This window comes from Vombatus ursinus, unplaced genomic scaffold (genome assembly GCF_900497805.2).
Source record: "Vombatus ursinus unplaced genomic scaffold, bare-nosed wombat genome assembly UNPS02009975.1, whole genome shotgun sequence".
Classification (NCBI taxonomy): Eukaryota; Metazoa; Chordata; class Mammalia; order Diprotodontia; family Vombatidae; genus Vombatus; species Vombatus ursinus.
This window is the reverse complement of record NW_020949753.1, coordinates 2,824,313-2,849,951: the sequence shown is the minus strand read 5'-3', so window position 1 is coordinate 2,849,951 and position 25,639 is coordinate 2,824,313. Positions and strand designations below refer to the sequence as shown.

Below are 25,639 nucleotides of genomic sequence, written 5' to 3'. Positions count from 1 at the left end.
GTGCTATGAGAACTCCAAGAAGAAAATAAAAGTAATTCCCAACCAGGAAGGACGAGGGAAGACTTCATGGTAGAGAGGCAATTGACATTGTCCAATAATTAAAATCTGAGAAAAACTGGACATGAGATGCATAGAATTTTGTTACTACCTAATAGGTTTTTTCTCTAATATTTGGCAGCTGTGAGAGCTAAATGCCCTCAGAAAAGCATGATAACTTTATAGTTTACATCAAGAAAAAATATAACAAAATCTAAATATCGAGTAAGCAAATAGGGTTGTTGTCATTTAGTCATTTTCTACTCATGTCTATCTCTTAGTGACCCCTTTTGGCTTTTTTTTTTGTTTGTTTTGTTTTGTTTTTGGCAAAGATACTAGCGTGGTTTGCCATTTACTTCTCCAGCTCATTTTACAGATGAGGAAACTGAGGCAAACAGGATTAAATGACTTGCCCAGGGTCACACAGCTAATAAGTGTCTGAGGCCAGATTTGACTTACTCTAGGCCTGGCACTTTATCCACTGTTCCATCTAGCTGCTGTAAGCAACAAGATAGATGGTTTCAAAGTATAAATTTTGGAAGTTTATAACTGTTGAAGACTATAGAGGACTATGGTTGTATAGTGGAAAGAGTACAAGCTTTTGTATCAAAGGACCTGGGTTCAAATTCATTCTCTGATGATCTTGGACAAGCCACTTAATCTCCTTAGGCCACACTTTTCTCATTTGTTAAATAAATGAAGGAGTTAAACAAGATGACCTCTGAGATTTCTCCCAGCTCTAGGTCCATTATTCTACACAATAGGAATTAATGAGCCTGATCCTTCAAACTATTAGGTCTGGAGATTGGACTGCTGTAAATGTGCAGAAGGAATCTCTTGTGTGAGATACTTTTGAAAAAGAGACAGGCCCACCCTGGCCCTCATTTTCCCCTTACAGTTGTTCTAGCAGCAACTTATTCCCACAATCCATTGATTTTTGAGGGCAATTATGCATGCTAAGGTTTTATTTATTTGTTTATTTATTGATATAGTGTTGTGTTACAGGGACCCTTGGGATGACTGAAAATTGTTATACTTCTGCTTGAGAATCAAGCTGGGGTGTGGAGGGATAGTTTTCCCCCTCCCTGACTCTACAGGAACATTTACATATAGTGTTATAGGGAAAGAATCAAGCATATAGTTCATATATAAGATTTCTAGTCCTTTGACATATATGGATATGCTTTCTATATTGTAAATTCCACATTGGCTCATATACTCTGTAAAGTACGTTGCCTGGAAAGTATTAGCCTGCAAAACTCACTGGTTTGAAAAAGTGTTAATTGACCAAGTTGTCAATATCTCTACTCTCCCAATACTTCCCCAAACCCTTAAGTTGTGATTAATGGCCATCCTGTTCTCATATCTCTAGAACAAGAAATCATACCCATAGATCCGAAAACATATACACTCAGATTCTCCTTCAAATGCAAATCTCAAATCCTTAGTGAGACAAGGAAATTGAATGAAGTAGAGCTTTTTTTTCCTTCACGGTTTAATTTGAACTTGAATGAATTAATATATGTGTCTCTGTTAATGTAGACTTGTTAGTAGTTCTTATCTTTAACTGAAAACAAACAACTTAATCTACTGGTTTTACAAGATGGCACCCATAGACCTTTGGTGAGAGGATGGTGGAAAACTGAGTCTGAAACTCAGTGTTCCCAAGCAGAGCTTCTGGAATAGAATGCACAGTTTGCTTTCTTGCCAACCATTTATCAACAATTCACTTAGAAAAGAGAGACAGTAAATGAGAATCCTTTTAATCTGTGTGAGATCATACCTGGCCAATCTACAAAGCTTTTAACCAGAGTGGGCTTTTATAATGGACTTCCAGAAAGGGAACAGGAAAGCCTAATTGTGAACGAAGTCCATTCAGCTTGTTTTTCTCTTTTGACTGCAGTGTACAATACTGCAGACCCACATAGGGATCCTTGCAGATTCATAGAGGAAAAAGCCCAATCTTTGTTGTCACTGGTGCTGGAAGTGTTGAATGAGGTTGTCTGGAGCAAGCTGAGAATTTTTAAAGGTTATTCAATGTGTTTCTGCTGCATCAAAATCTAACTTCTGGACAGAATTGGCAGAGCCCTACATACGGAGATACGCTGCATTTTCTGAAAGCTTTCATCTGGCTTGAATAATCCTCAGCACGTTCTGTTATTTCTTTATACCTGCTGGTGATGACACAACTGAGAAAGCTAGTTATGATGTGGTTCTTTGACACTTCAGCAAAAAGTCCAGAAATACAGAAAGTGAGAGAGCCTGCATGGAGTGTAAGACACAAGCAAGACTTAAAGGTTTTCAATGACCTCTCACCACTTTTTTGCTCTTTTCAAGTAGAAATTTTCAGAGAAAACTCTTTGGAGACTCAAGATAAATTTCTTTTGGCTTTCTCTGCTTTCTTGAAAGTCTGTTCTGGGTTGGGCAGGACTCCACCCACCTGGGAAACCTAGATTTTGTTTAGAGTATAAACAGAATTAAGTCTGAGTGAGACCCTTGCCTAGGGAAGGAACCTCTGCCTTGAGTTTCTCCATTGGAGTTCAGGACAACCCAGATTATGAAGGAGAAAACTAGTCAGAATGATCCAGATGGAAATGACTTATGTTGGCCAAATGCCTTGAGTCTCATGATCAAGCCACATTCTTAGCAGGAGGAGCTGACAGCTTTTAACCCAACATCTAATTAAATGTCTACCAATCAGGGTTGACTTTCATTTGTTAGCAGAGTTTTTGTCAGAAGGCACACACCTGGTTCATAATGGAGAGAAATGGCTAATCATCAATTTATTGATTATTAGCTGCCCTAATTAATAAATTATTAATTACATAGGAAAAAAAAAGTCTGTTCTCAACTCCACTCAGTCCCTTGGACATCTCATTCACTGTCATTGCTTCAGTTGCTATCTAGATCAGGCAGTGGGGAGTGAGGAGGGAAGGTCCCTGAACTTTTTTAAAATTTTAATACTTTGGTAACTATCTCACCATAATTAGTTTCTGTTGTGATCCTATGCATTTTCTTTTCAGTTAAAACCCATTATTTTGAGAAGAGGTTCATAGGCCTTACCAAACAAAAGGGTCTATTGAGGGTTTCAAATGCCTAGTTTTAACTCCATAGAACTAAGCACAGTGCCTGGTAAATAGCAGGCATTTAATAAATGTTGATTGGATTGGGTGTGCTAGAGCCAGCTCATACGAGTGAACTGATTACTAAATTTTCAGTGTGAGCATTCATATCTCAGAAATAGGCAACCAGATCTTGATTTACTCTTTTACTCATTGTTTAGACTTAAGGAAGTAAGGAAACAAGATAACAATGCAGTACGCTATGGATATATCTTTTCCTCTCAAGAGCCAGTTGTCCAACATTTACTAGCACCCTTCTGGGTCTCTAACAACGAAAGATTAAGAATCCCTGATCTGGATGCAGATGGCTTCCAAATACATATCTCCAGCTTTATCCCTTCTCCAGCCCCTTTGGATATCAATCTCAAATTATAGATGTCACAATTTTTAACTGAATGTCCCTCAAACTATGCAAAATGAAGCTTATTAATCTTACCTCCAAACTGCTCCCCACTTGCAACTTCCTTATTTATGTAAGGGGTACAACTATTCACCCAGTCACCCGGGATTAAAATCTTGGTGTTATTTTTGGTCTGTCATTTTTACCTCCATGAAATCTCTTGTAGTGATTTCCTCCCACCTCTTTCTACTCTAGGTCGTCATTACCATGGGCTTGGAATACTATGAGACCACAAATTTGTCTTCTTAAATTCTTTCTGCCTCCATCTTTCCATCTACTACCAAATTCATCCTTCACTTCATCATTCACACTGATTCCCTTTAAAGCATCCACTTTCCACTGGAAAGGATCCTGGAATTGGAGTCAAGAGAGACCTGGCCCTGATACTGTGTGACCATAAACAGGTCACTGAACCTCACTGAACCTATTTCCTCAAGAGTAAAAAGGGGACGATAGCACCTACCTAACAAAGTTGCTCCAAGGATCAAATGTAAAGTACTTTAAAATCCTTAATGAATTATGTAAGTGTTAGATATTATCCTAGATCAAGGCTCTTAATCTGCATTTCAAGATAATTGGCTTCTTTTATAATCCCATATATTTTGCTTTGTGCGTTTAAAAACATTATTTTAAGAAGGTGTTTCATCAAACTGCCAAAGGGTTTCTATGATAACACAAAAAGTTTAAGAACCGGGGTTCTAGATTAACATTCCTTTTATGTATATAATATTCCTTAAATGCAAGTTTGATCTTATTACTTCTTTACTCAAGTATTTGAGTACTTGGTACCTTCTTTTTTTGCGGGGTGGGGAGGCAGTTGGGGTTAAGTGACTTGCCCAGCGTCACACAACTAGTAAGTGTTTACTTGGTACCTTCTGAATAGAGTTAAATTCCTTAGCCAGACATTCAAGGCCCTTCACAATCACAAGCCTTCATGGCCACAATCACTCACTGGTCTTTAGATATATAGATCTAGTGTTAGAAGGAACTGAGGTAAGGGAAGTGACTTGCCCAAGGTCACACACATAGTAAGCAGAAGAGATGAAATTTAAACTTGGATCCTCACTCCCTAGCTCCAGTGCTCTTCCCATCAACCCACACTACTTCCTGAAAAGGAAACTGACTAGTGATATTGAAGCCAAGAGAAAAGAAAATACCCAGGAGGAATGGATGGTCCACAGCACCAAAATCTCCAAAGAGGAGAAGGAGGTATAAGAAAACACTGCTGGGTTTAGTAGTTAAGAGGTCACTGGTTATATTAGGTGAAGTAGTTTCAGTAGATTGGTGGGTTGAAAATAAGATTACAAAGGATGGAGAACTAAATAGGAATAGAAATAATAATAATTTGGTAATACACCTAATATGTAATAATAACATTTGTTTTGCATTGTTTTTGCTAGGAATTTGGCACTGTGGAGGGAGAGGTATCTGGTAATCTGAGGGGAAGTCAAGGGGGAAGAATTTTGAAGGTTGAAGGAGACCAAGTTGTATTATTAAGGCAAGAAAGAGCCAATAGATGTGAAATGATTGAAGAGCTCATGTTTCTAAATAACAAGATCCCAAAGAGGATTTGAAGGTGCAATATCAAAGACATGAGTAAAAGGTTGGTCTTGACAAAGAGAAAGGTCAGCTCTTCCTTAAAGATTAGAGGAGAAGGGGAAAGATAGAGAATGATGGAGAGTGGTTTTGAGGTATGGCACAGGGCAGGAGAGGGACCTCATTGTTGATGATCTTGATTTTCTAGGGGAAGAAGATGTGAGGTCCATTTCTGAGAGGGAAGTAGAACAATGATGTCAGGAAATTGATGAGAAAAGTTAAGCTTCAGAACAGCTGCTGTGGAGATTACAATAGCTAGTTAATAAAGGACGAATAAAAGGATCACCATGGAGCTGTGATGGTCCTGTTGAGGTTAAATAACATAATTTGGGAATACATTTAACTGATAAGCTTATATTATTTCTTTTTTTAGCTAATTTTATTCTGAATTTAAGAAATAAAAAGCATTTCTACGACAGAACAGAATAGAAACAAAAGATGATTTTCCTTCAATGGTGTTCAACTATATGCTTAGGAACTGAGTTAGGAAATGAAAAAAAAAACTGAATCAAAGGTTTATTTTATTGCTATTCTATGTCTTCTCACTAATCCTTTAGTAAAGACTGGTGTCAATAGTCATGGAATATTTTCATTTCCCACTCTTCTTTTTATAATGTCAGCATGTTATTTCCATATAAGGTTTTGATATTTATTGTCTCTTTCCAAAGATCAGAGCCACATCTAGGGCAGACCAACTGAAACACTGACCTAGGACATCAAAATGTAAAGGCTGATACCAGCATTTGTACCCCTTCTGCCTAGTTAGCCAGAATAATGGTTTAAAGTAGAAAGCTAAAAAAGTTGCAGCCCAGGTAAGCTTTTCTGTGGCCCATATGCCATGCTACCTTTCACAAAGAACTCTTTAGCACCATCCTTCCTTGCTCTGTCCTTGCATCTAGCTCCACTCCCTGCACCGTATGAGGTAATGCTTCTGGGCCTTTCTCCTTCCTTTTTTACCCCACCTCCCCCATTCAGTTCAGTTGCCCTGGGTATCAAAACTACTAGTTTTAGGTACAAAAAAAATTACAAGGTTTTAGGGGTCTAGAGATAAATGACTATATTAATATGTAAGATGGATTAGATAATTTTGAAAGTCCCTTCCCAAACAAGAGTCTGTTTTCCCAGGTACCAGATGAGAACCCATGAGAGCATTTCCCATTAGGATTCTCTAAAGTGCTACTCTCATACAAAGGCATCATCACACTTTAATGAGAATGCACTGTAGATCATGTCACTCCAGCTTTGATTTTTTGTGTTTGTCTAATAAAATGACAAGTCTCTCTGTATTAGAAAGTACCTGCCATATGGGATAGACTTTCTCATTAGGGAGGGATATAGATACCTTTCTAATTTTCTGGTCCAACAAAACTAGCTGAATCATCCGATGTTCAATTGCATAACCACATTAGTGTTAATAAAATTATATAGGATATAATGCTGTATAGTTAGATACAATTCAAAGGGAGAAGAGAAGATCAAAGAAAGACTCCTGAAAGGAATCCCAAAAGGGCTGGCAAAATACTATAAAAAGAAATCCTCACTGGGAAAAGAATGCACTACCTAGATTAAAAGATATGATTTGAACACATGTAAGCAGAATTTTTCCATATTTTTTAGGAGAGAAATACACTTGCTGATTCATATCCTGAGCCATATGTAGTATTGAAACAAGTTTGCATTGTTGGGATTAAAAAAAAATACTAGAGACAACAATGAAATTCAAAACTGTATGAATTAGGAAAGTACATAAGAAAGAATTCTTATAGAATGAAGCAGTTATCTTTGAGACCCAGTGTGGAAGATTGACGTGAGCATCATCCCCAATTCCCTCCAGAATCAATGGAGCAAAAAAATACATGAGGCATATGCTGACTTGTACTATTTGAAATGTCTCCCCCACCCTCAAATTATATTCTCTTTAGTTGTCAGAAAATTACCTTATATTTTCCAACTTGGGATATGAATCTTATATAGAAATAGTGTGTTGTGGGTAGTACAGAGTTGAGCCCTATGGAAAATAGTCCATATTTAGAGTGAAAAAGAAAACAATTCTCCTATTTCAATAAATTCAGAATTGGATGGTTTCAAGGAAATAACTGGTGACAAGTTGGATCATATCACTAGAAGAAAGCAACAAAAAAAAAAAGGTTTGTGGATTTCAAATTTGCTGAATTTCAACAAAAAATATATGAGATGGCAATGACAATGTTGGGAAGTGAATGAGTGAGTCATAACTGGAGCTTCACACATCACACATACATACAAATGTACATACAAACATACATGCACACATACAGGCAATATACATAAATGTCCAACAAGATTAATTCATATTGGTTTCAGAGACGTGATGTTTTTTTTTTCCCCAACTTTGTCATCAAGGCTTAATTCTATAAATTAGAATTCACTTTTCCTTAAACAAACTACAGAACTAAAATAATCATACTTGATGAGTTAGATGAAAACATGACCCAGAAAAAATGATTAAGATGGAGTACAGTGATGGTTGTTTGACAACATTTGCAAATAATCTGAGACATTTTATTATTCACAAGGAACTTAATGGAAAATGAAAAAAGTATAAATCTGATACAAATAATAACTCAATTAATGACTAAAAATAGTCAATAGAAATAGAAAGACAGAAACAAAGGATGCAAATTGGGCATCCAATTTGGAACATTGCAATTATGAAGTAATTAAAAGAAGAAAATAAGAAATTAAATGAAAGCTGATTGTGATAGAAATTTCTCCATGGATGAAATATGGGGATGCTTCCCCTTCTCTGATAAAAAATGAGGGGATGAGAATTTCTCATGTAATTTTAAAAATTATTCACATACGTAATTATTTAGTTAAGTGCAATTCAAGCAAGAACATTATGTATCTGTCTTATAATATTTTTGCATCAATTTAATTATTAAGTTAATAAGTAATTAAATCAATTAATAAAGCAATCATTGAACAATTAATTAGCTAGTTAGTTAATTATTGAACAATTAAAAATATTTCCTAATTTGGATAGTTAAATTCAGTTGAATAAATCTTGAGAAAAGTCCACATTGGGTATTTGTGTCTCCCCAAAAGACACTAAAAATAACCTCTCATATCATCTCACACTTATCAGATTGGCTAACATGACAAAACAGGACAATGATAAATCTTGGAGAAGTTGTGGGAAAATTGGAACAATAATGCATTGTTGGTTGAGTTGTAAATTGATCCAAGCATTCTGGAGAGCCATTTGTGTCTACGTCCAAAGGGGTATAAAACTGCATACCCCTTGATCCTGCAATACCACTAATAGATCCATATCCTAAAGAAATCATAAAAAAAAGGGAAAAGAACCCACACGTTATTTGTGGTGGCCAAGAATTGGAAATTGGGGAATGGCTGAACAAGTTGTGATATATGAATGTAATGGAATACTATTGTGCTATAAGAAATGATGAACAGGTCCCCTTCAGAAAAGTCTGGAAAGACTTGCATGAACTGATACTAGTGAAGTAAGCAGAATCAGAAGAACATTGAATACAGTAACAGCAACATTGTGCGAAGACCAACTTTGTTAGACTTAGCTCTTTTCAGCAATGCAATGATCTAAGATAATTCCAAAAGACTCATGATGGAAAATGCTACCCACATTCAGAGAAAGAACTATGGGGTTGGATGCAGATTTAAGCATACTATTTTCTCTTTGTTTTTTTTTTTTTTCTTTCTTGGGGTTTTCCCTTTTGTTCTGATTCTTCTTTCACAACATGACTAATATGGAAATATGTTTAATATGATTGTACATGTATAGCCTATATCAGATTACATGCTGTCTTGGAGAGGGAAGAGTGGAGGGAGGGGGGAAATTTAGAACTCAAAATATACAAGTGAATACTGAAAACTAATAATTAATTAATTAAGAAAATAACCTCTCAGTGAAAGCACATTTGTAATAGAACATGTGAACCACTCCATGGGCCAACACAGAACTGAATTCATAAAGATGGAAAAAATGGTTGTTCACTTAGAATTACTCTCTAAAGAGTCTGGTTTTTAAAACAGCCCCACAAGTAAGAATACTGACCAACCCCCTCCCCCAGTCAAAGCCAGGAAGAGAGGAAGGCAATACCTTATTGGATGGATAACAGTGGGAAGATGTTTCAGGCTTGTAGAGCAGCACACAAGAAATAATGAAAAACAGAAATGAAATGTTATAGAAGAAACATTCATAGAGTTCCTAAACAGGTAACTAAAATCCTAAATTATAATTCTAGGAGATGAGTTCGAAGGAAATAAGATGTGTGATGAAACAATGAAGAGTTTTTGTGATTCAGCTTAATAACAGAGACTGAATGGGAGGACAAAAATGGCATGGTCAGAGCAGAAGACCAGAAATGGTTCGATTAAATGCAGTCTTTTCTTTTTTAATCCTCAAGAACAAAGAAAATATAGTTATTATAAAATTACTAATTGCTTAATTTGTATAAGCAAAATAAAAAGAAAGCTCTTTTTTTCAATGTCATGTGCATGTCAAAATTATCATTTCAAAAAAGTTTACCACATATATTTTAAACATAGATTCTACAACTTATAAAATAAGAAAACAATCACTGTCTAAAGTTATGTCAAATTTTAGGAGCTTATAATTTCAAACAATGAACTCCAAAGACAGTGATTTTTTTCAAAGGCAAGCATGCCACATCTTCCAAACGGGAACTGCATTTCAAAGAAGTCCTTTTTTAGGGGGCTACACTCTTATTTCATCAGTGTTATTAAAAATCATTCAATCTACATTGGTAACTCCTCCATTGAGTTCTTCAGGAAATGTTCCTAGCTAGAATTCTCCTTCTGTCCCTCAACCCCACAAAAAAAAGGAAGAAAATAATCTGTTTAATTATTCTATAGTTATGAGACATTATTCCTACTCTTTTCTCTCTGCTTTTCTCCTTCTTTTCTTCTCAATATTTTACTCAATTTAGGTTCCCTCTCTACCTTCTCATTCTTCTATCCCATCTTCACCTGCTATTTGACACTATGGTCTGGGAATCACCAGGGAGCAAGGATAGGGCCAACAAACACTGGACCCCAGGAAGAGCCTTAAAAAATATATACCAGTAAGTAGATTGATTGACATAAGTTCATTTGTCAGCTATTAGCTGGTTAAATATATTAAATTAGCCAATCCTTATAAATATGAACCAATGGAAGTTGAATCCTTGCAAATTGACACTATCTCTCCCCTCACTCTAGTACCCTCAGAGATAAAAGAGGTCACCTTGCAAAAAAATTACAATGCAAAGATCACAGAGTTTACCTCAAACTCCAGAGCACCACCATTTAAAGCTCCTATAAGGGAAGTAGTAGCTACTTAATTTTTCATTTTATTATTTTTGTGGTTAGTTTTTGTTAGATGAAGAGTTTCACTAAAATGAATTTAAAAAGTTTGAATAACAGAAAAGGCCAATAATTTTTTTTGTTCACTCTATTACATTCCTAAATAGTTTTTAAGTGACTAGGTTTAGTATCTGCAAGAGGAACAATTTCTATCTCTCTTTTCATAGAAGTTATGACTACAAAAAAAGCTACCTTTATTTTGCTTTTTTTTAAAAGTAGTTTTAGTATGCTTAGAAGCAACAGCCATCTGCTCCCCCTTTAAGATGCCAGGTAATAAAACAGATGCATTTTTTCAAATTCAGGAAGCATTTCTGAGTGATTGCATTTGGAACTGCTGGAGCAAGAGTTCTTAACCTAAGGTTAATCAATTTATCTTTTTTTTTTAATTTTTTAGTTTTCAACATTTACTTCCACAAGATTTTGAGTTCCAAATTTTCACCCCATCTCACCCCTCCCCCCACCCCAAGATGGCATGCATTCTAAATACCCCTTCCCCTAGTCTGTCTTCCCTTCTATCTCTCCCCCCTTTTTCTTATCCTCTTCTCCTTCAATTTTTCTGTAGGGCAATTTTTCTGTAGGTACCCCATTTCCTGTATTTCTTATTTCCCAGTTGCAGGTGAAAACATTTTTTTTAAACATGTGTTTTTAAAACTTTGGGTTCCAAATTTTCTCCCTCCCTCCCTACCCACCCTCATTGATAAGGCAAGCAATTAAATATAGGTTATATGTGTGCAGTTATGCAAAACACTTCCATAGTAGACATGCTGTGAAAAACGAATTCTACTTCCCTTAATCCTATCCCGCCCACCCATTTATTCTATTCTTTCTTTTGACCCTGTCCCTCCTCAGAAGTATTTGCTTCTGATTACCCCCTTTCCCAATCTAACCTCCTCTCTACCATCCCCTACTCTCTTGTCCACCCCCCCCATTTTCCTATAGGGTAGGACAGAGTTCCACACCCTATTGAGTGTGTATGTTATTCACTCCTTAAGTCAAATCCTATGAGGATAAGATTCACTCATTCCCTCTCACCTTCCCCCATTTCCCCTCCACTGTAAGAGCCTTTTCTTTTCTGTATTTTTTGTGAGATAATTTACCACATTCTACCTCTCCCTTTCTCCTTCTCCTAGTATATTCCTCTCTCACCTCTTAATTTTATTCTCCAGATATGACCTCTTCATTTTCAACTTACCCTGTGCCCTCTATCTATCTATATCTATATATATGTGTACATATAATTTTTTCCCTCCAACTACCCTAATACCGACAAAGGTCTCATGAGTTACAAATATCTTTCCATGCAGGAATGTAAACAGTTCAACCTTAATAAGTCTTTTATAATTTTCTCTTTCCTGTTTACCTCTTCATGTTCCATTCAAGTCTTGTATTTGAAAATCAAATTTTCTATTCAACTCTGGTCTTTTCATCAAGAATGCTTGAAAGTCCTCTATTTCACTGAATGACCATTTTTTCCCCTGAAGAATTATACTCAGTTTTGCTGGGTAGGTGATTCTTGGTTGTAATCCTATCTCCTTTGCTCTCTGGAATATTATATTCCATGCCCTGTGGTCCCTTAATGTAGAAGCAGCTAAATCTTGTGTTATCCTGATAGTGTTTCCACAATGCTTGAATTGTTTCTTTCTGGCTGCTTGTAATATTTTCTCCTTGACCTGGGAACTCTGGAATTTGGCTACAATATTCCTAGGAGTTTTCCTTTGGGGATCTCTTTCAGGAAGAGATTGGTGGATTCTTTCAATTTCTATTTTGCCCTCTGGTTCTAAAATATCAAGACAGTTTTCCTTGATAATTTCTTGAAAGATGATGTCTAGGCTCTTTTTTTGATCATGGCTTTCAGATAGTCCAATAATTTTTAAATTCTCTCTCCTGGATCTATTTTCCAGGTCAGTTGTTTTTCCAACGAGATATTTCACATTGTTTTCTAATTTTTCACTCTTTTGGATTTGTTTTATAGTGTCTTGATTTCTCATAAAGTCACTAGCTTCCAATTGCTCTATTCTAATTTTTAAGGAAGTATTTTCTTCAGTAAGCTTTTGGACTTCATTTTCCATTTGACCAATTTTGTTTTTTAGGGCATTTTTCTCCTCATTGACTTTTTGGACCTCTTTTGCCATTTGGGTTAAGCTATTTTTTGAGGTGTTATTTTCTTCAGTATTTTTTTGGGTCTCCTTTAGCAAGCTGTTGACTTGCTTTTCATGATTTTCTTGCAAAACTCTCAGTTTTTCCTCTACTTCTCTTACTTGCTTCTCAAAATCCCCTTTGAGCCCTTCCAAGGCCTGGGACCGATTCATATTCTTCTTGGAGGCTTTGGATGTAGGAGCTTTGGCTTCATTGTCTTTTTCTGGTTGTATATTTTGATCTTCTTTGTCACCAAAGTAAGATAGTATAGTCTGACTCTTTTTGCACTGCTTACTCATGATCCTGGCCAAATAAGTGATTTTTAAATTCTTTGTTAAGGTAAAAGTCTGCTTCCAATGTGGAAAATGTACTGTCCCAAGTTTCGGGGGTTTGTACAGCTGTTTTCAGAGGTACTTCTAGGGACCTGTAAATTTTCAGTTCTTCCAAGGTGGTATAATAAGGGGTGAGGTGTTTCCTCTCCACAGCCACAACAAGCTTCACCACACCAGCCTTCCTCCTAGCCCCAGGACCACCCCTCAGAACTGTGACCCAGATCCAAGCACTGGTAAAGCAAGAGATTCCTGCCTCAGCACTAGCAAAGAGATCCCTGCAAACCCCCTCTGATCAGCCACTCGCTTCCCCCTCAGTCTGTGGTCCAGAAGCTCGAGACTTGCGACTGAGACCTACTTCCTCTCTCTCACAGACTTTTACCACTGACCTTCCATGTTGTCTTTGGTGTTCCTGGGTTGAGAAGTCTGGAAACCACCACAGCTGCCCGAGATTCAGTCCTCTGAGGCCTGCTCTAGGGTCGCTGCGTCCTGCGTGCCCACGTCAAACTGCACTCCTCTCCCTGCCCAGCGCGATATACCTTTCCAATCAACCATCCAGGCTGTCTTTGGCTGGAAATTCGTTTCACTCTGTCTTTTTGTGGGTTCTGCTGCTTTAGAATTTGTTTAGAGCCATTTTTTTAGGTATTTGTAGGGCTTTGGGAGAGAGCTCAAGACAGTCACTGCTTTCTCTCCACCATCTTCATGAATTTATCTTTTAAAAAATTGGGGTAAATGTATTTTAGTATAACTCATTCACTTTGTAATCCTACATGTTTTATTTTGTGCATTTAAAAATATTATTCTGGGGGCAGCTAGGTGATGCAGTGGATAGAACACCAGCCCTGGAATCATGAGGACCTGAGTTCGAATCTGGCCTCTGACACTTGACACTTACTAGCTATGTGACCCTGGTCAAGTCACTTAACCCCATTGCCTAGTCAAAAAAAAAAGTTTAAAAATATTATTCTGATAAGTGGTCCATAAGCTTTACTAGACTGCCTAAGGGATCCATGATGTAAAAAAGGGTTAAGGAACCATAGGCCAGAGGAAAACACAGGAATATTACATACATCTCCCTTAAAAGGCAATTCAAAGGCATTTGAGAAAAAGGGGAAAAAGGAGAAAATAGCATACTGAAAGTAAGTGTTTGGGGGTTAATTAGAGGTTGAGATGAGTATCAGAGATGTTAACACTTGTAATCTAAATGCACTTGAATATACCAGAGAACACATCAGGCTAGAAGCTATGAAAAAGGCCTAAGGCAATTTGTGAAATAAATAAACATTTTAAGAAATGGAGAAAAAAAGTTAGAAACAGAGGAAAAATTAAAAAATAATTGTTATTCATTCATTGTTTAATTGCACTTGGGATTTTTTTCTTTTTTCCTAAAAGTTGCTCTGACTGTTTAATCAATGAAAAGAGAAGCTAACTTATGTAAGTATAGTTTTCTAAATAAACATTAAAATATAAAGAAAAATTCAACTGCAGGAAGTGGTATACTCCTTTCTTGTCTTCTTCTAGTCTAGTCTTCTAAGACTTTTTTTTTCTCCTTTTGTTATTTTTACTACCTTAATTAGGTGTCATTCATCTCCAGGCATCTATAGCAAGTGAAAACACAATACTCTGGGCAAACTGAAAAGCCTCTACAACTTGCCCGCACCCTCTAAGACATTAATAAAGTGTCTGGGGAATACATTTCTCCCTTTCCATTTTAAAATCAGATACCATAGATAGTTATATGATACATAGATAGAAAGCAAGATGTCTAAAGGTATCTAAGATATCTAGAAAGATAAGATAGAAAGATATGATACAATAGGTAGATAGAGATATCTTCAGATATTTGTCTATCCTCTGTCTCTCTCTCGCTGTCTCTCTCTGTTTCTGTCTTTTTCTCTCTGTCTTTGTCTCTCTCCATATATATTCAGGGATAATCAGAAACCATCCTTCAGGCAAAGTTAGTTTTACTCTTTCCTTAACATCCAACATTTCTCATCAAAGCTGGTAAACAAGTGATAAACCTGAAGAAAAAGAGAATAAATCCCAAATTATCTACTTCTCCTTGAGGCCATGTGGATAGGGAAGGTGGGGGAGATTTTCTTGAAATATCCAACTGCAGGTAGAAAAGATGAAAAGGAGGTTTAACAAAGGGTGTAAATAATCCACAAACCATATATCCATATCCCTTTCAGGGACAATCAAACCATGAATAAACCAGAATATCCATAATCCCCTCTGTATAGACATACAGAGACCTAAGTATTCTTATACTTCATTCAAGATTTATCAGGGGATCATTTAAGTTACACGATTTTAAAAGACTGATGAGTTTTTTTTTCTTTTCAACATTACAAATGTCTTTGGTTCTTAAAGAGAATCCAAATTTTAACCAGACATTTCTACATAGCAGACACATCACTTATTATTATTTCAAAGGAAAAACAAGTCTGGAACAGTGTAGGTGGAACACATCAGGAATGAAATATATGGGCATTGAGCAATGAAGAAAACCTACACAACAAGAACCCTCATTTTTCATGGCTGTACTTTGTGCTCAGAGGAGGGCTTGGGATACTCCACCATAGATTTGTATTGGGTTTGCTCATCCAATTTTCCATAAGAAGAATGACTGACCAGCAATGTAAAAGAAGTTTCCTTTCTTTTCTTCCTTCTCTTGTACTCCTTTCCTCATTTAAACTAAAGAATATATTATACGTTATATGTATATATATATCTTTCCCCTTTCACATATATATATCCTGACCTCATATCCAATTTTGATCTGTTCAAAGAGACAGAATTAGAGAAACCAATCATTTCTCTTCCAACTTTCATAGTGGGAAAGAGAGGTAGAATTTTGAATCTGAAGACCTGAGTTTGAATTTTGGCTCAGCTACTCAGCATTCTAAGATCAAGGACTAACCTATAAAGATCTTAGAGGTTATCTGTGTCAAATTCTTCATTTTACAGATGAAGAAACTGTGACCAAAGAAATAAAGGGAGTTCTCTCAAGGGCACACAAGTCTTCAGTGCAGAACTGAGATTCAAATCCAATTCTTTGACTGCACATTCAGGGACCTTCCCAGCACTAAGTGATGCCCCACGGTGGTTGCCAAAGTTGAATAAGTGTCTGGGCCTCTTCCCTGAAACTCCTTTTCCTCACCCCCATCATACCATCTCCCTCTTGCTGGGTATGTCATTCCAAGGCATTAACTCTTTCCTTAAATATGGCATAATAAAGGCACGTGGTTTTGGATGTTAATGACATGTTTGACTCTTTTGGGAAAACTTTCCTTAATTCTCAAACTACTAAAAGAGACTGGGAGAGTGATTTTGAAACTTTTAACTAATTAGCTTATAATTCTTCAAGAACTTCTGAAGCTTTCTGCCAAAGCGTATTGACACTATAGTTAATGGTTTGGCAGTTTGATTAAAGATTAGTGGTTGGCACAATGCTACATTTATAAAAATAAATAATTAAAAGATAATAAGGATGCTGGACAATATATGATCTGTCTGATGTGCCAATTGTATCCCACTGAACCACAAATGGTCATTGGCAGAAAACGTTGTGAGGGAAACCAATGACATGTTTATTTCAGGTATATCATTGAATCACAACTTTAAAACTGGAAGTTACTTATAGGTCATATAGTCCAACCCTCTCACTTTATAGATGAGCAAACTGAGGCCCAGAGATGTTAAGTGACATATCCAAGATGTAAGTAGTAAGTAGGTAGTTAGGTGGCACAGCGGATAGAATGTTGCGCCTGGAGTCAGGAACACTTGAGTTCAAATCTGCTCCTAGATACTTACTGGCTTTGTGAACCTGGGCAAGCCAATTAACCTCTGTATGCCTCAGTTTCCTCAACTGGAAAAAATTTCAAAATGTAAAATTAAAAAAAAAACTATAAAATGGGGATAATAATAGCAACTAACTCACAGGGTTTTGTGAGGATCAAGTGGGACAATAGTTTTAAAGCACTTAGCATGGTATCTGGCACACTAAAAAAGGACATTGGAACCCAGGTCTTTGATTCCAAATCCAGATCCAAATCTATCATGGCAAGTATGGGATTACAAGTTATAGTGTTTAATGGATTTTTATTCTCACCTAGTTGAGCCACAGGAGACCCAAATGAATAAATAAAAAAATTCACCTGTAAAATATAAGGATACTCTTGCCCCAGGTAATTTCACTACATGAGAGGACTAAGCTGGAATTTCAGTTAACCAGGACATGCTATTACTCAAAATGTCAGCAGAAATGCTGCACACAGACAGGTGCAAAACACACTTATTAATTACAGAAGGCACCTCACTGATGAATGGAAATTGATACCTTATTTGAAAATGAGAGGATGCAAATTGAAGAAAGTGGGGGTTTCAAAACATGCCAAATATATTAGAAATGATGATTCTATACAACATAAAACTAAACTTTTAAAGAAAATCTGAAGAACATGGAACATATTACCTATCAGACTTACGGATAGGTGAACAATTTATGAATAAATAAGAGATGGCAAAGTTAAGTGTAAAATGAATACTTTAATTACACTAAATTTTGTACATTTAAATTTGTACAAATAAAATAAATGTAGCCAATAACAAAAGAAAAGCAGAAAATTGGGAAAACATTTTATAGACTGTTTTTCAGATAAAGGTCTCATCTCAGATATCTAAAGAACTTGTAAAATGTATAAAAATATGAGTCATTTCCCCATTAATAAATGGATCAAAGTATATGAATAGGCAGTTTTATTATGAAGAAATCAAAACAATTTATAGTTATATGAAAAAATGCTCTCAATCATTATTGATTAAATAAATCCAAATTAAAACAACCTTGAGATACCATTTTACATCTATCAGATTGGCTAAAATGGTTGAAAGGGAAAGCAACAAATTTTGGAAGAGATGTGGAAAATGGATTCATTGTTGGTGGAATTGTGAACTGATCCAACCATTTTGGAGAGCAGTCTAGAATTATACCCAAAGAGGTATTAAACTCTCTATACTCCTTGACCCAACAATACAACCACTCCTACCAAAAATTTGACTAAGGAAAATTTCTCAATATTACAAAACTCTAGAAAATATGTTTTCCTTGAAAGAATAGGATGCTACAAGCTCTTGCTTTGATTTATAATTGCTATCTGCTCTTAGCCTTTTGCTTTAATATTTTTATTATATTGTATCTGGTTGTGGCTTTGCCAAGATAAGTCACCATCACCTCAGGATAGCTTTATAAATCGGATAAGAGTCTCAAAGGCTTTAACTACCCAAGTTAAATAAGAGTTACTTCTGCTTCTATTACTTGACGGGAATTTTAATTATCTATCCAGACTATGCTTTCTTTACTTTCACTTCTTTCAAAGGATGATGGGAGTGAGATGCTTCAGAATTTGCACCTTTCTGGAGCTAGTGTGTTCCTACTTATCATCTCCCTTTCAGGGGTTAAGGGAGCATCGGAAGCCCCTATGTACATGAGCCAGTAGAGGAAGAGTGCTCTAAGGCCTTGTGTGTCTCATTAAAAATACAACAACAAAACCAGATTTCTCATTATCATTCCTTCTCTCAAATTCAAGGCTCTGTACACAGTAGCTTTTAATTGATTGTGGAAAGTCTCTTGGTATTAATTTTTTAGGTTTCTAGCACTACACAGAATAATGAAATTTACAGGAAAGCCAAAGGCACCTGCCGTATTATACCACTTTGACTACAGAGATGCTGGCAAATTTCATTACAGTATCAACCATAGTTAGAGTTTTAGCTATAAGCTTAGCTTTATGTATCTGCTTTGTAACTAATGCTGCCCTGTCCTGAGAGGTTGTAGGGTTTAATACATAGAAAACTGCCCTCAGAGTCAGAAGATCTGGGTTCAAGGCTTGTCTCTGACTCACAGACTATGAAACCCTAGGAAAAGTAACTCACTCCTTCAGCATCCACCAAAAATGCTCTAAAGTTTACATTCCCAATGCTCTGAATTTTTAGAGGAAGCTTTCTTATTGGGAACTCCATGAACCAATAAAATCACACAATAACTACCTTACATAATTTCTCAGTGTATTCGCTGCTTTGACAAATGAACTATTTAAAGTCCCATTTTCAAAATATCCAAATCCTTCAATTAGGTGGTATTTAACAATGCAAGCACACACATCCATGTAGGCACATATGCACACACACACACACACACACACACATACACACACACACAAACACAGTAATTAAATGAGTATCAGAAATATCTGACCTAGACCAGGGATTCTATATCGTCTCTAAACAATCTCTTTCCACAAGATGATGAGGAATGTTAGTGGAAATCACAAGTTAGGTTTATATAGTTCTTATGTAAAGTAATCCATCTGGACAGACTATGAGGAGATCCGGTACGGGTTCCTCTCATTTGGGGCATGACCATGGTGCAGGAAAAATGAATCCGCTAATATATTTTAGAACAAAACAGAGAATGCCCATGTAGTTCTAAGGCTGTAACACATCTAGATGAACTCTGCCTGGGTTAATTCAGAGGAGGATTCCGAGCAACATAAAATATTGTCAGTTCAAGAGTTTGCTTATCCAAAGGAGTCCAAAGAAACTGGGCTGCTGTCATGTTTTATTTTCCCCTAGCAAGGTGACATTAAGAATGTGCATCACTCTCTTGGCCTAGTTCTTGAACAATATATGATCCTGAAGAATTGACTTTATTGGAGACTTCAGTTTCCTTTACCAATAGAATGTAATAAGGGCGTTTTTCTGTTGCTTTGCTTTGCACATGGTAGGAATTTAATGCATGTTTGTTACATGAGTGAATGAAAAGATGGATTGCCTTTTGGGCAACTCCAAATCTGTATTAGGTTGAATAAGTTGGACTTTAATAGACTAGAAAGACCAAGCATGTCAATTGATACATTTAAAAATAATTTTCTATCATTTCTTCTATCCATACAAATGCACTTTAAGTATATATATATGTACATATATTATATATAAATATAAATAATTGTACTTTGAAATAAAAATTTTCTAGCTCCTATTTCTATTTTCTTTGTCTTATGGGTAAAAAAAAATGGACCATCCCAACTGGTGTGGCTTGGTCCTTTTGATGTATTCTTAAATTCCAGTCTCTCTAACTCAAGAGGGTTTAATTGCATTGCTACATTATGATATGATATATAAAACAGCAGCAGAGTTGTAAGAATTCTGCTACTATAGAGTTACACTTCACATTGGAAAGAGATTTCATCTCTGATTATTGCAGCCTGAACTGTTCTATGAGGTTCTCCTTTACAGGCAAAGTCTTCTCTAATAGCAGAAAGAAGACCAGGGATGCATGCACATGATGGCTTTTGCTACAGTCACACTCTTGTGACTAAAGAGGGAAGGGAAGAAAATAAGCATTTTAAATGCCTATAATGTGCCAGTCACTGTGTTAAGCACTTTACAAATATTTTGATCTTCACAACAACCCTGTGAAGTAGGTGCTACAGTTATCCCATTTTCCAGTTGAAGAAACTGAGACAGAGATTAAATAACTTGGCCAAGGTTACTCAGGTAGTATTGGAAGCCAGATGAACTCAGGTCTTCCTGACTCCAGGCCTAATTCTCTATCTACTGCTGCTCCTCTAAAGGTACAAATGGAGTTGAGTATTTTCCAGATACATCAAAACTACGCAAAGCATTCATTCTATACATCTTTCACTTAAGAGCTGTGGAAATAGGTACAATACGTATTTTTAAAATTACACTTACATTGTTCAGGGACAATCAACTACATTTCATCATCATTCTTCAAGGCTTATTTCCCCCCTTCTAGAAGAAAAGCAACACCAAAACAAGAATCTGGAACCAAGCTTGGCCTTTAAAGAGACTACCGGTAGTACCATGGATCATTTTTATTAATCCTTTTGTTATAGGTGTTTTTGTTAGGAATGGAGTGCCTTGGGTGGAAGATAACGTAGATTTGTCACAAGAAAATGAGACTGTCTGCATTACCAACACATACTATTACATTTATTCTTGCTTTGCAGTTACAATATAGACATTATGTCAAGTGGCCTCGAACTACCCGGTGTAATAAATGATATTTCAACTTCCCTACCTTCCTTAGACATTCTTACCTTTGCGTTCTATTTAACTACACTGCTGCTGAAAAGAGAACCCTCAGTTAATCTATTAGCATTGGAGATAAAATAAAATGTCCAGCTTTCAAAGTTGTTAAAGCACTGTCTTTTACATGAAGCCTTTCCTGATCCCCTCAGCTATTAGTGTCTTGTCTCCCAAACTACTTTTTACTTAATCTCTCTCCATCTCTGTCTCTGTCTCTGTCTTTCTCTCTCTCTCTCTCTGCCTCTCTTTCTCTCTCTTTCTCTGTCTATGTCTCTCTCCCTTTCTCTCTCCCTCAATATGTATATATGTACATATACACATGTGTGTGTATTTGTTAAATTTATGTTTCTCTTATATATATTTTTGTACTTGTTATCTCCCCCATTAGAACGAAAATCCATTGTAAGTGGAGATTGTTTCCTTTCTTGTGCTTATATGCCCAGACTAGCAGTGCTTGACTTTTCAATCAATCAATATTTCTGAAGTGCCTACTATGTGCTAGGCACTGTGCAAAGCTCTGGGGATACCAAAAGAGGCTAAAGACAGTCTCTGACCTCAAGGAGACAACACTTAAACACACACACACATAATAGATAGATATAGATATAGATATAGATATAGATATAGATATAGATATAGATATAGATATAGATATAGATAGATATAACAATCAAGCTATATATAGGATAAAAAAGAAATAATTAAGAGGGAAGACACTAGAATTAAGTATTAATAAATACTTACTGATTGATTGATTTAGCATCACAGTATAAGGGTAGGATTCCACTAACAACTGTACTCCCATTAAAAATAATTGCATTTATTAGGTAAAAGCTGTTCTTGACTGAGTAAATCAATTACAACTATATGGGAACAGGGCCAGTAGATCACCTTGAATCAATCAAAGTCATTGCTTGAGAGACTTGGACAAGCCCTAAGGAATTTGCATAAAAGGAAAGAATGGTCAGAAGAAGCTAGGTGGTCAGGCAAGTGGATAAAATGATGGACCAGAAGTCAGGAAGATCTGAGTTCAAATCCTACATCAGACATATTAACTGTGTGATCCTGAGCAAATCATTTAATTAATCTCAGACTATTTTCTCATCTGTAAAATAGTGATAATGATAGCAGCTACCTTAAAGTGTTGTTATGAGGACTCTGCAAATCCTAAAGTTCTCAATAAATGCTAATTATTGCTATTTCAAAAACAGATAGCAATTCTATGGGTCTGGAAATAGAAAGAAAGGAGTTGAGTCATGTAGAGCTCAGCCAGGAACTGGTAGCCCAGAGAAACCAGGAAAGGGAGAAAAAAATAAACTAGAAATGAGCAGAGAAGAAAGATATTAAAGAAGACATCAGCTTTAAAAGCATTTTAGGAGAAAGGATTTGGGCTGATGTTGCTGGTGCACCCACCTACTAAAAGGCAAAGGAGATTCTTTACTAAAGGTCAGCTCTTCCCCCAACTTCCTTTCCTGTTGCCTGTGTTTCCACAGTCACTATAATATAATCTTCTATTTCACTACTCATACATTTTCAGTAACTTGAATTTTGCCTCAACCACAAAAGTCCAGGGGTTCACTAGAGACTGATATAAATGCAAATTTAGGCTAAAAGTCCAACCTTTGCTTTAATGTTAGGAATTTTCCTAACTAGGAACTGAGAACAATTTCTAACTTTTGTCTAAAATAAACTGACTAAAATTATATGGACATTGAGGCCTGTTACATTGCCCCTAGAAATGACCTAATTATTGCAACAGGGGCTGGAAAGTAGAAAGATGAATAAAGGCTTAATGTAGAAAATGGAACTTGGGCTGAACTTTGAAATAAGTTAGGGATTCTAAGAGATGAAGGTGGGAAAGAATGTGGGCATGGAGGACACTCATTTGTAATAAAATCCAAATTCTCTTTACAATAATTGCCACCCACTGCAAGTTTACTAATGTATATCTTTGGGCTTAGTACTTTATAAAACTATGAGGAATATTATTATTACATTGATGGTTTCAGTTTTCTAGCTGTATCAACTTTATTTTTCCACCACAAAAAGAACAACCTAACATAGTAAAAATAGTTATAAAATAATATAATTATATAAATATATAGTTATAGAAATAATATAATTAAAATAGTTAACATAGTAAAAATCTCTTCTTTGGTTTCCTTATCCTATTTAGTTGTCTTCCAAATCCTAAGTCATTGGTTAACTGATTGGTCTTTCAATTTGCTTTGTGTTGCAACTGGCCTGAATAAAGAGTCCATTTCTTAGGGCTGAAATACCCTTCTTTTTTATGTTTCTATACATTAATTTCCTTCATTTTCTTGTCTTTTAGAACTTTAATTGTAATGAGCTACATAAGATATCTTTTCTGTCTTTAATTGACATTTTTTTCTACTTTTTAAAACATTCTTTTTTTAAATAAAATTTTGAGTTCCAAATTTTCTCTCTCTCAGTCCCTTCCTGCCCTTCCTTCATCCCTAACATAGTAAACAATTTGATATATGCAATCACATAAAATATATTTCTATATTAGTCATGTCTTATATGAAAAAAAAGAATAAAAGCAAAACTATGAACAAAATAAAAAGTAAAAATGGTAAGCTTTGATCTACATTCAGTTCTTTCTCTGGATGTGAAAAGCATTTTCCATCATGAGTCTTTTGGAACTGTGATTGACAATATTTGAGATTTGACTTAAGGAAATTAATTTGTCTGCATCCAGACACCACAGAGATTGTCTCCCCTTTCTATTTATCAACAACTTACTCCTATTTGGTTGCCATTTAGTCTTCATCCTGAAATACACATTCCCTTATCTAATGTTTATACTTTTACTTATTTCTTTATTAACCTTATGGAAGGTCAACTTACCTGTTGAACCACATCTCTTGGATCAACCTCTTTGAGTGGGTGTTCAACCTTCTTTTCTATTGTGTAATATATAATCTCCGTTGTTGCTTTAATGTTTCCATCACAGTAGACATTTACATTGACAGAGCCAGCAGGGAAATCTTAGAAAATACAAATAAGAATGAGGAACTGAATATAATTCACATCCCACATCTTTATGTAATTTGAAGAATAGATGCAAAGTTTGTGACCTGCGCATAAAGATTTCACAGTAGTCTTAGCAGAAGCCTTTTAAAATTGGATCTTTTACTTCAACACAAGTACTGGAGAGAAAATCCATACTTGTAACTCCTAAAAACCTTAGGGAAACACAAGAACATGATGTTTCAAATCAGAAAAAACAAAAAAACAGTAAAGCAGGAGAATTCTTCCTCCTACTCATCAGCCCTCCCTCTTGGGACTGACAATCTATAGTCACCACTGTAATGCATCAGAATTCAGGAGGGGTTTAAGTCATTCATTAGAAATTGTGTATTTGCTATTAATCTACTAAAATAAGCTTTCCTTAATTACAGGCAAGCTTCTTAAGATTGTCTTTGGAAGGGGCAGTGACAAATGAAATTTCAAAACTTACATTGCAGTTGCTTACATTGAAAAGCCTTGGGGGGGGGTATCTTAAAGTCTGCTCCCTTAGCACGATTTACTCCATACTAACGCATATAACCCTTCCTCATGACCCAGGTGTGCTCATTAGTATTATGCTGACTACATCATTTTTCTTACTAGACCACCCCAGCAGTGTTCAAGTTGCCTTAATACTTGAGATATCTCCATGAAAGAATAATTGTGGGCAAACATTTCAATGGAAAAGATACCAAGTGGCATTATTTTGAACAGAATTTGAAATCGTCTTCATTTTTATGGAAAATACATCCACCTCTCTGCAAAGAGAAATTTGCTAGCATCAGGTAAATGACCATCTTGCAGACTCCAGTCTGGAAGGCAAATGAGTCAACAAAACATCTGAGCTGGTCTTAGTCACTTGATAAAACTCTGGGCACATTCAAAAGCTCTTCCTGGCCAAGTATTAATCTTGCCTCTCTTCAAAAATTATAATATTCCTCTGGGAAATCTACAGAAACTCAGGGCAGTTCTGATTATAAGGGAAGCAGTCCCATTGAGGATCAAGCCTAAATATCCCTTTTATCCTTTCAGAATTGTTCATCGGTCAGCCAGTCTAGTCAGTCAATATATAATGAACAGGCAAAGCAGGATGACATTGACCGTGGGGTGTTTTAGAGAAAATAAAAGGTTGTGATTTCTGTTCTCAAGGAACAAACAACTTAATGGGGAGGGAGGGAGGAGGAAGTATTGGAATTGAGACATGTAAACATATGTAGCTACATTAAGCTAAACCCACAATCATAAGCAGGTTTGGAAGCAAGAATTCAATCTTTGAAAACTGATGAATTAATCAACAAGTATTTATTAAGAACCTGTTATGTGCCAGGCGCTTGCTTTAGAAGGGTAAAGACACTGTTTCACAAAGACTAGAGAAAATGTATTATAAATGGATGGGACAGCTTGGGAAAAATTGAAGAGGCAAGACGAAATGTCCCACTATTGGTTGGTAAAGCTGGTTTTCTTGATATAAGGAGAGTGCTTGGGCT

The 25,639-nt window shown here is 36.0% G+C and overlaps 1 protein-coding gene across 2 annotated transcripts in view; it reads right to left on the bottom strand.

Annotated features, from left to right (window-relative positions):
• The window catches only part of BANK1 (B cell scaffold protein with ankyrin repeats 1), a 394,230-nt gene that overhangs the window by 242,805 nt on the left and 125,786 nt on the right, over positions 1-25,639 (bottom strand). For both annotated transcript variants that reach the window (XR_003568363.1, XM_027853422.1), the window contains exon 5: positions 23,991-24,130. Coding sequence is in view for 1 of the 2 variants with exons in the window: in XM_027853422.1 (XP_027709223.1) it covers positions 23,991-24,130 (140 nt within the window). In the remaining variant the exon portion in view is untranslated. The remainder of the gene's footprint in view (positions 1-23,990; positions 24,131-25,639) is intronic.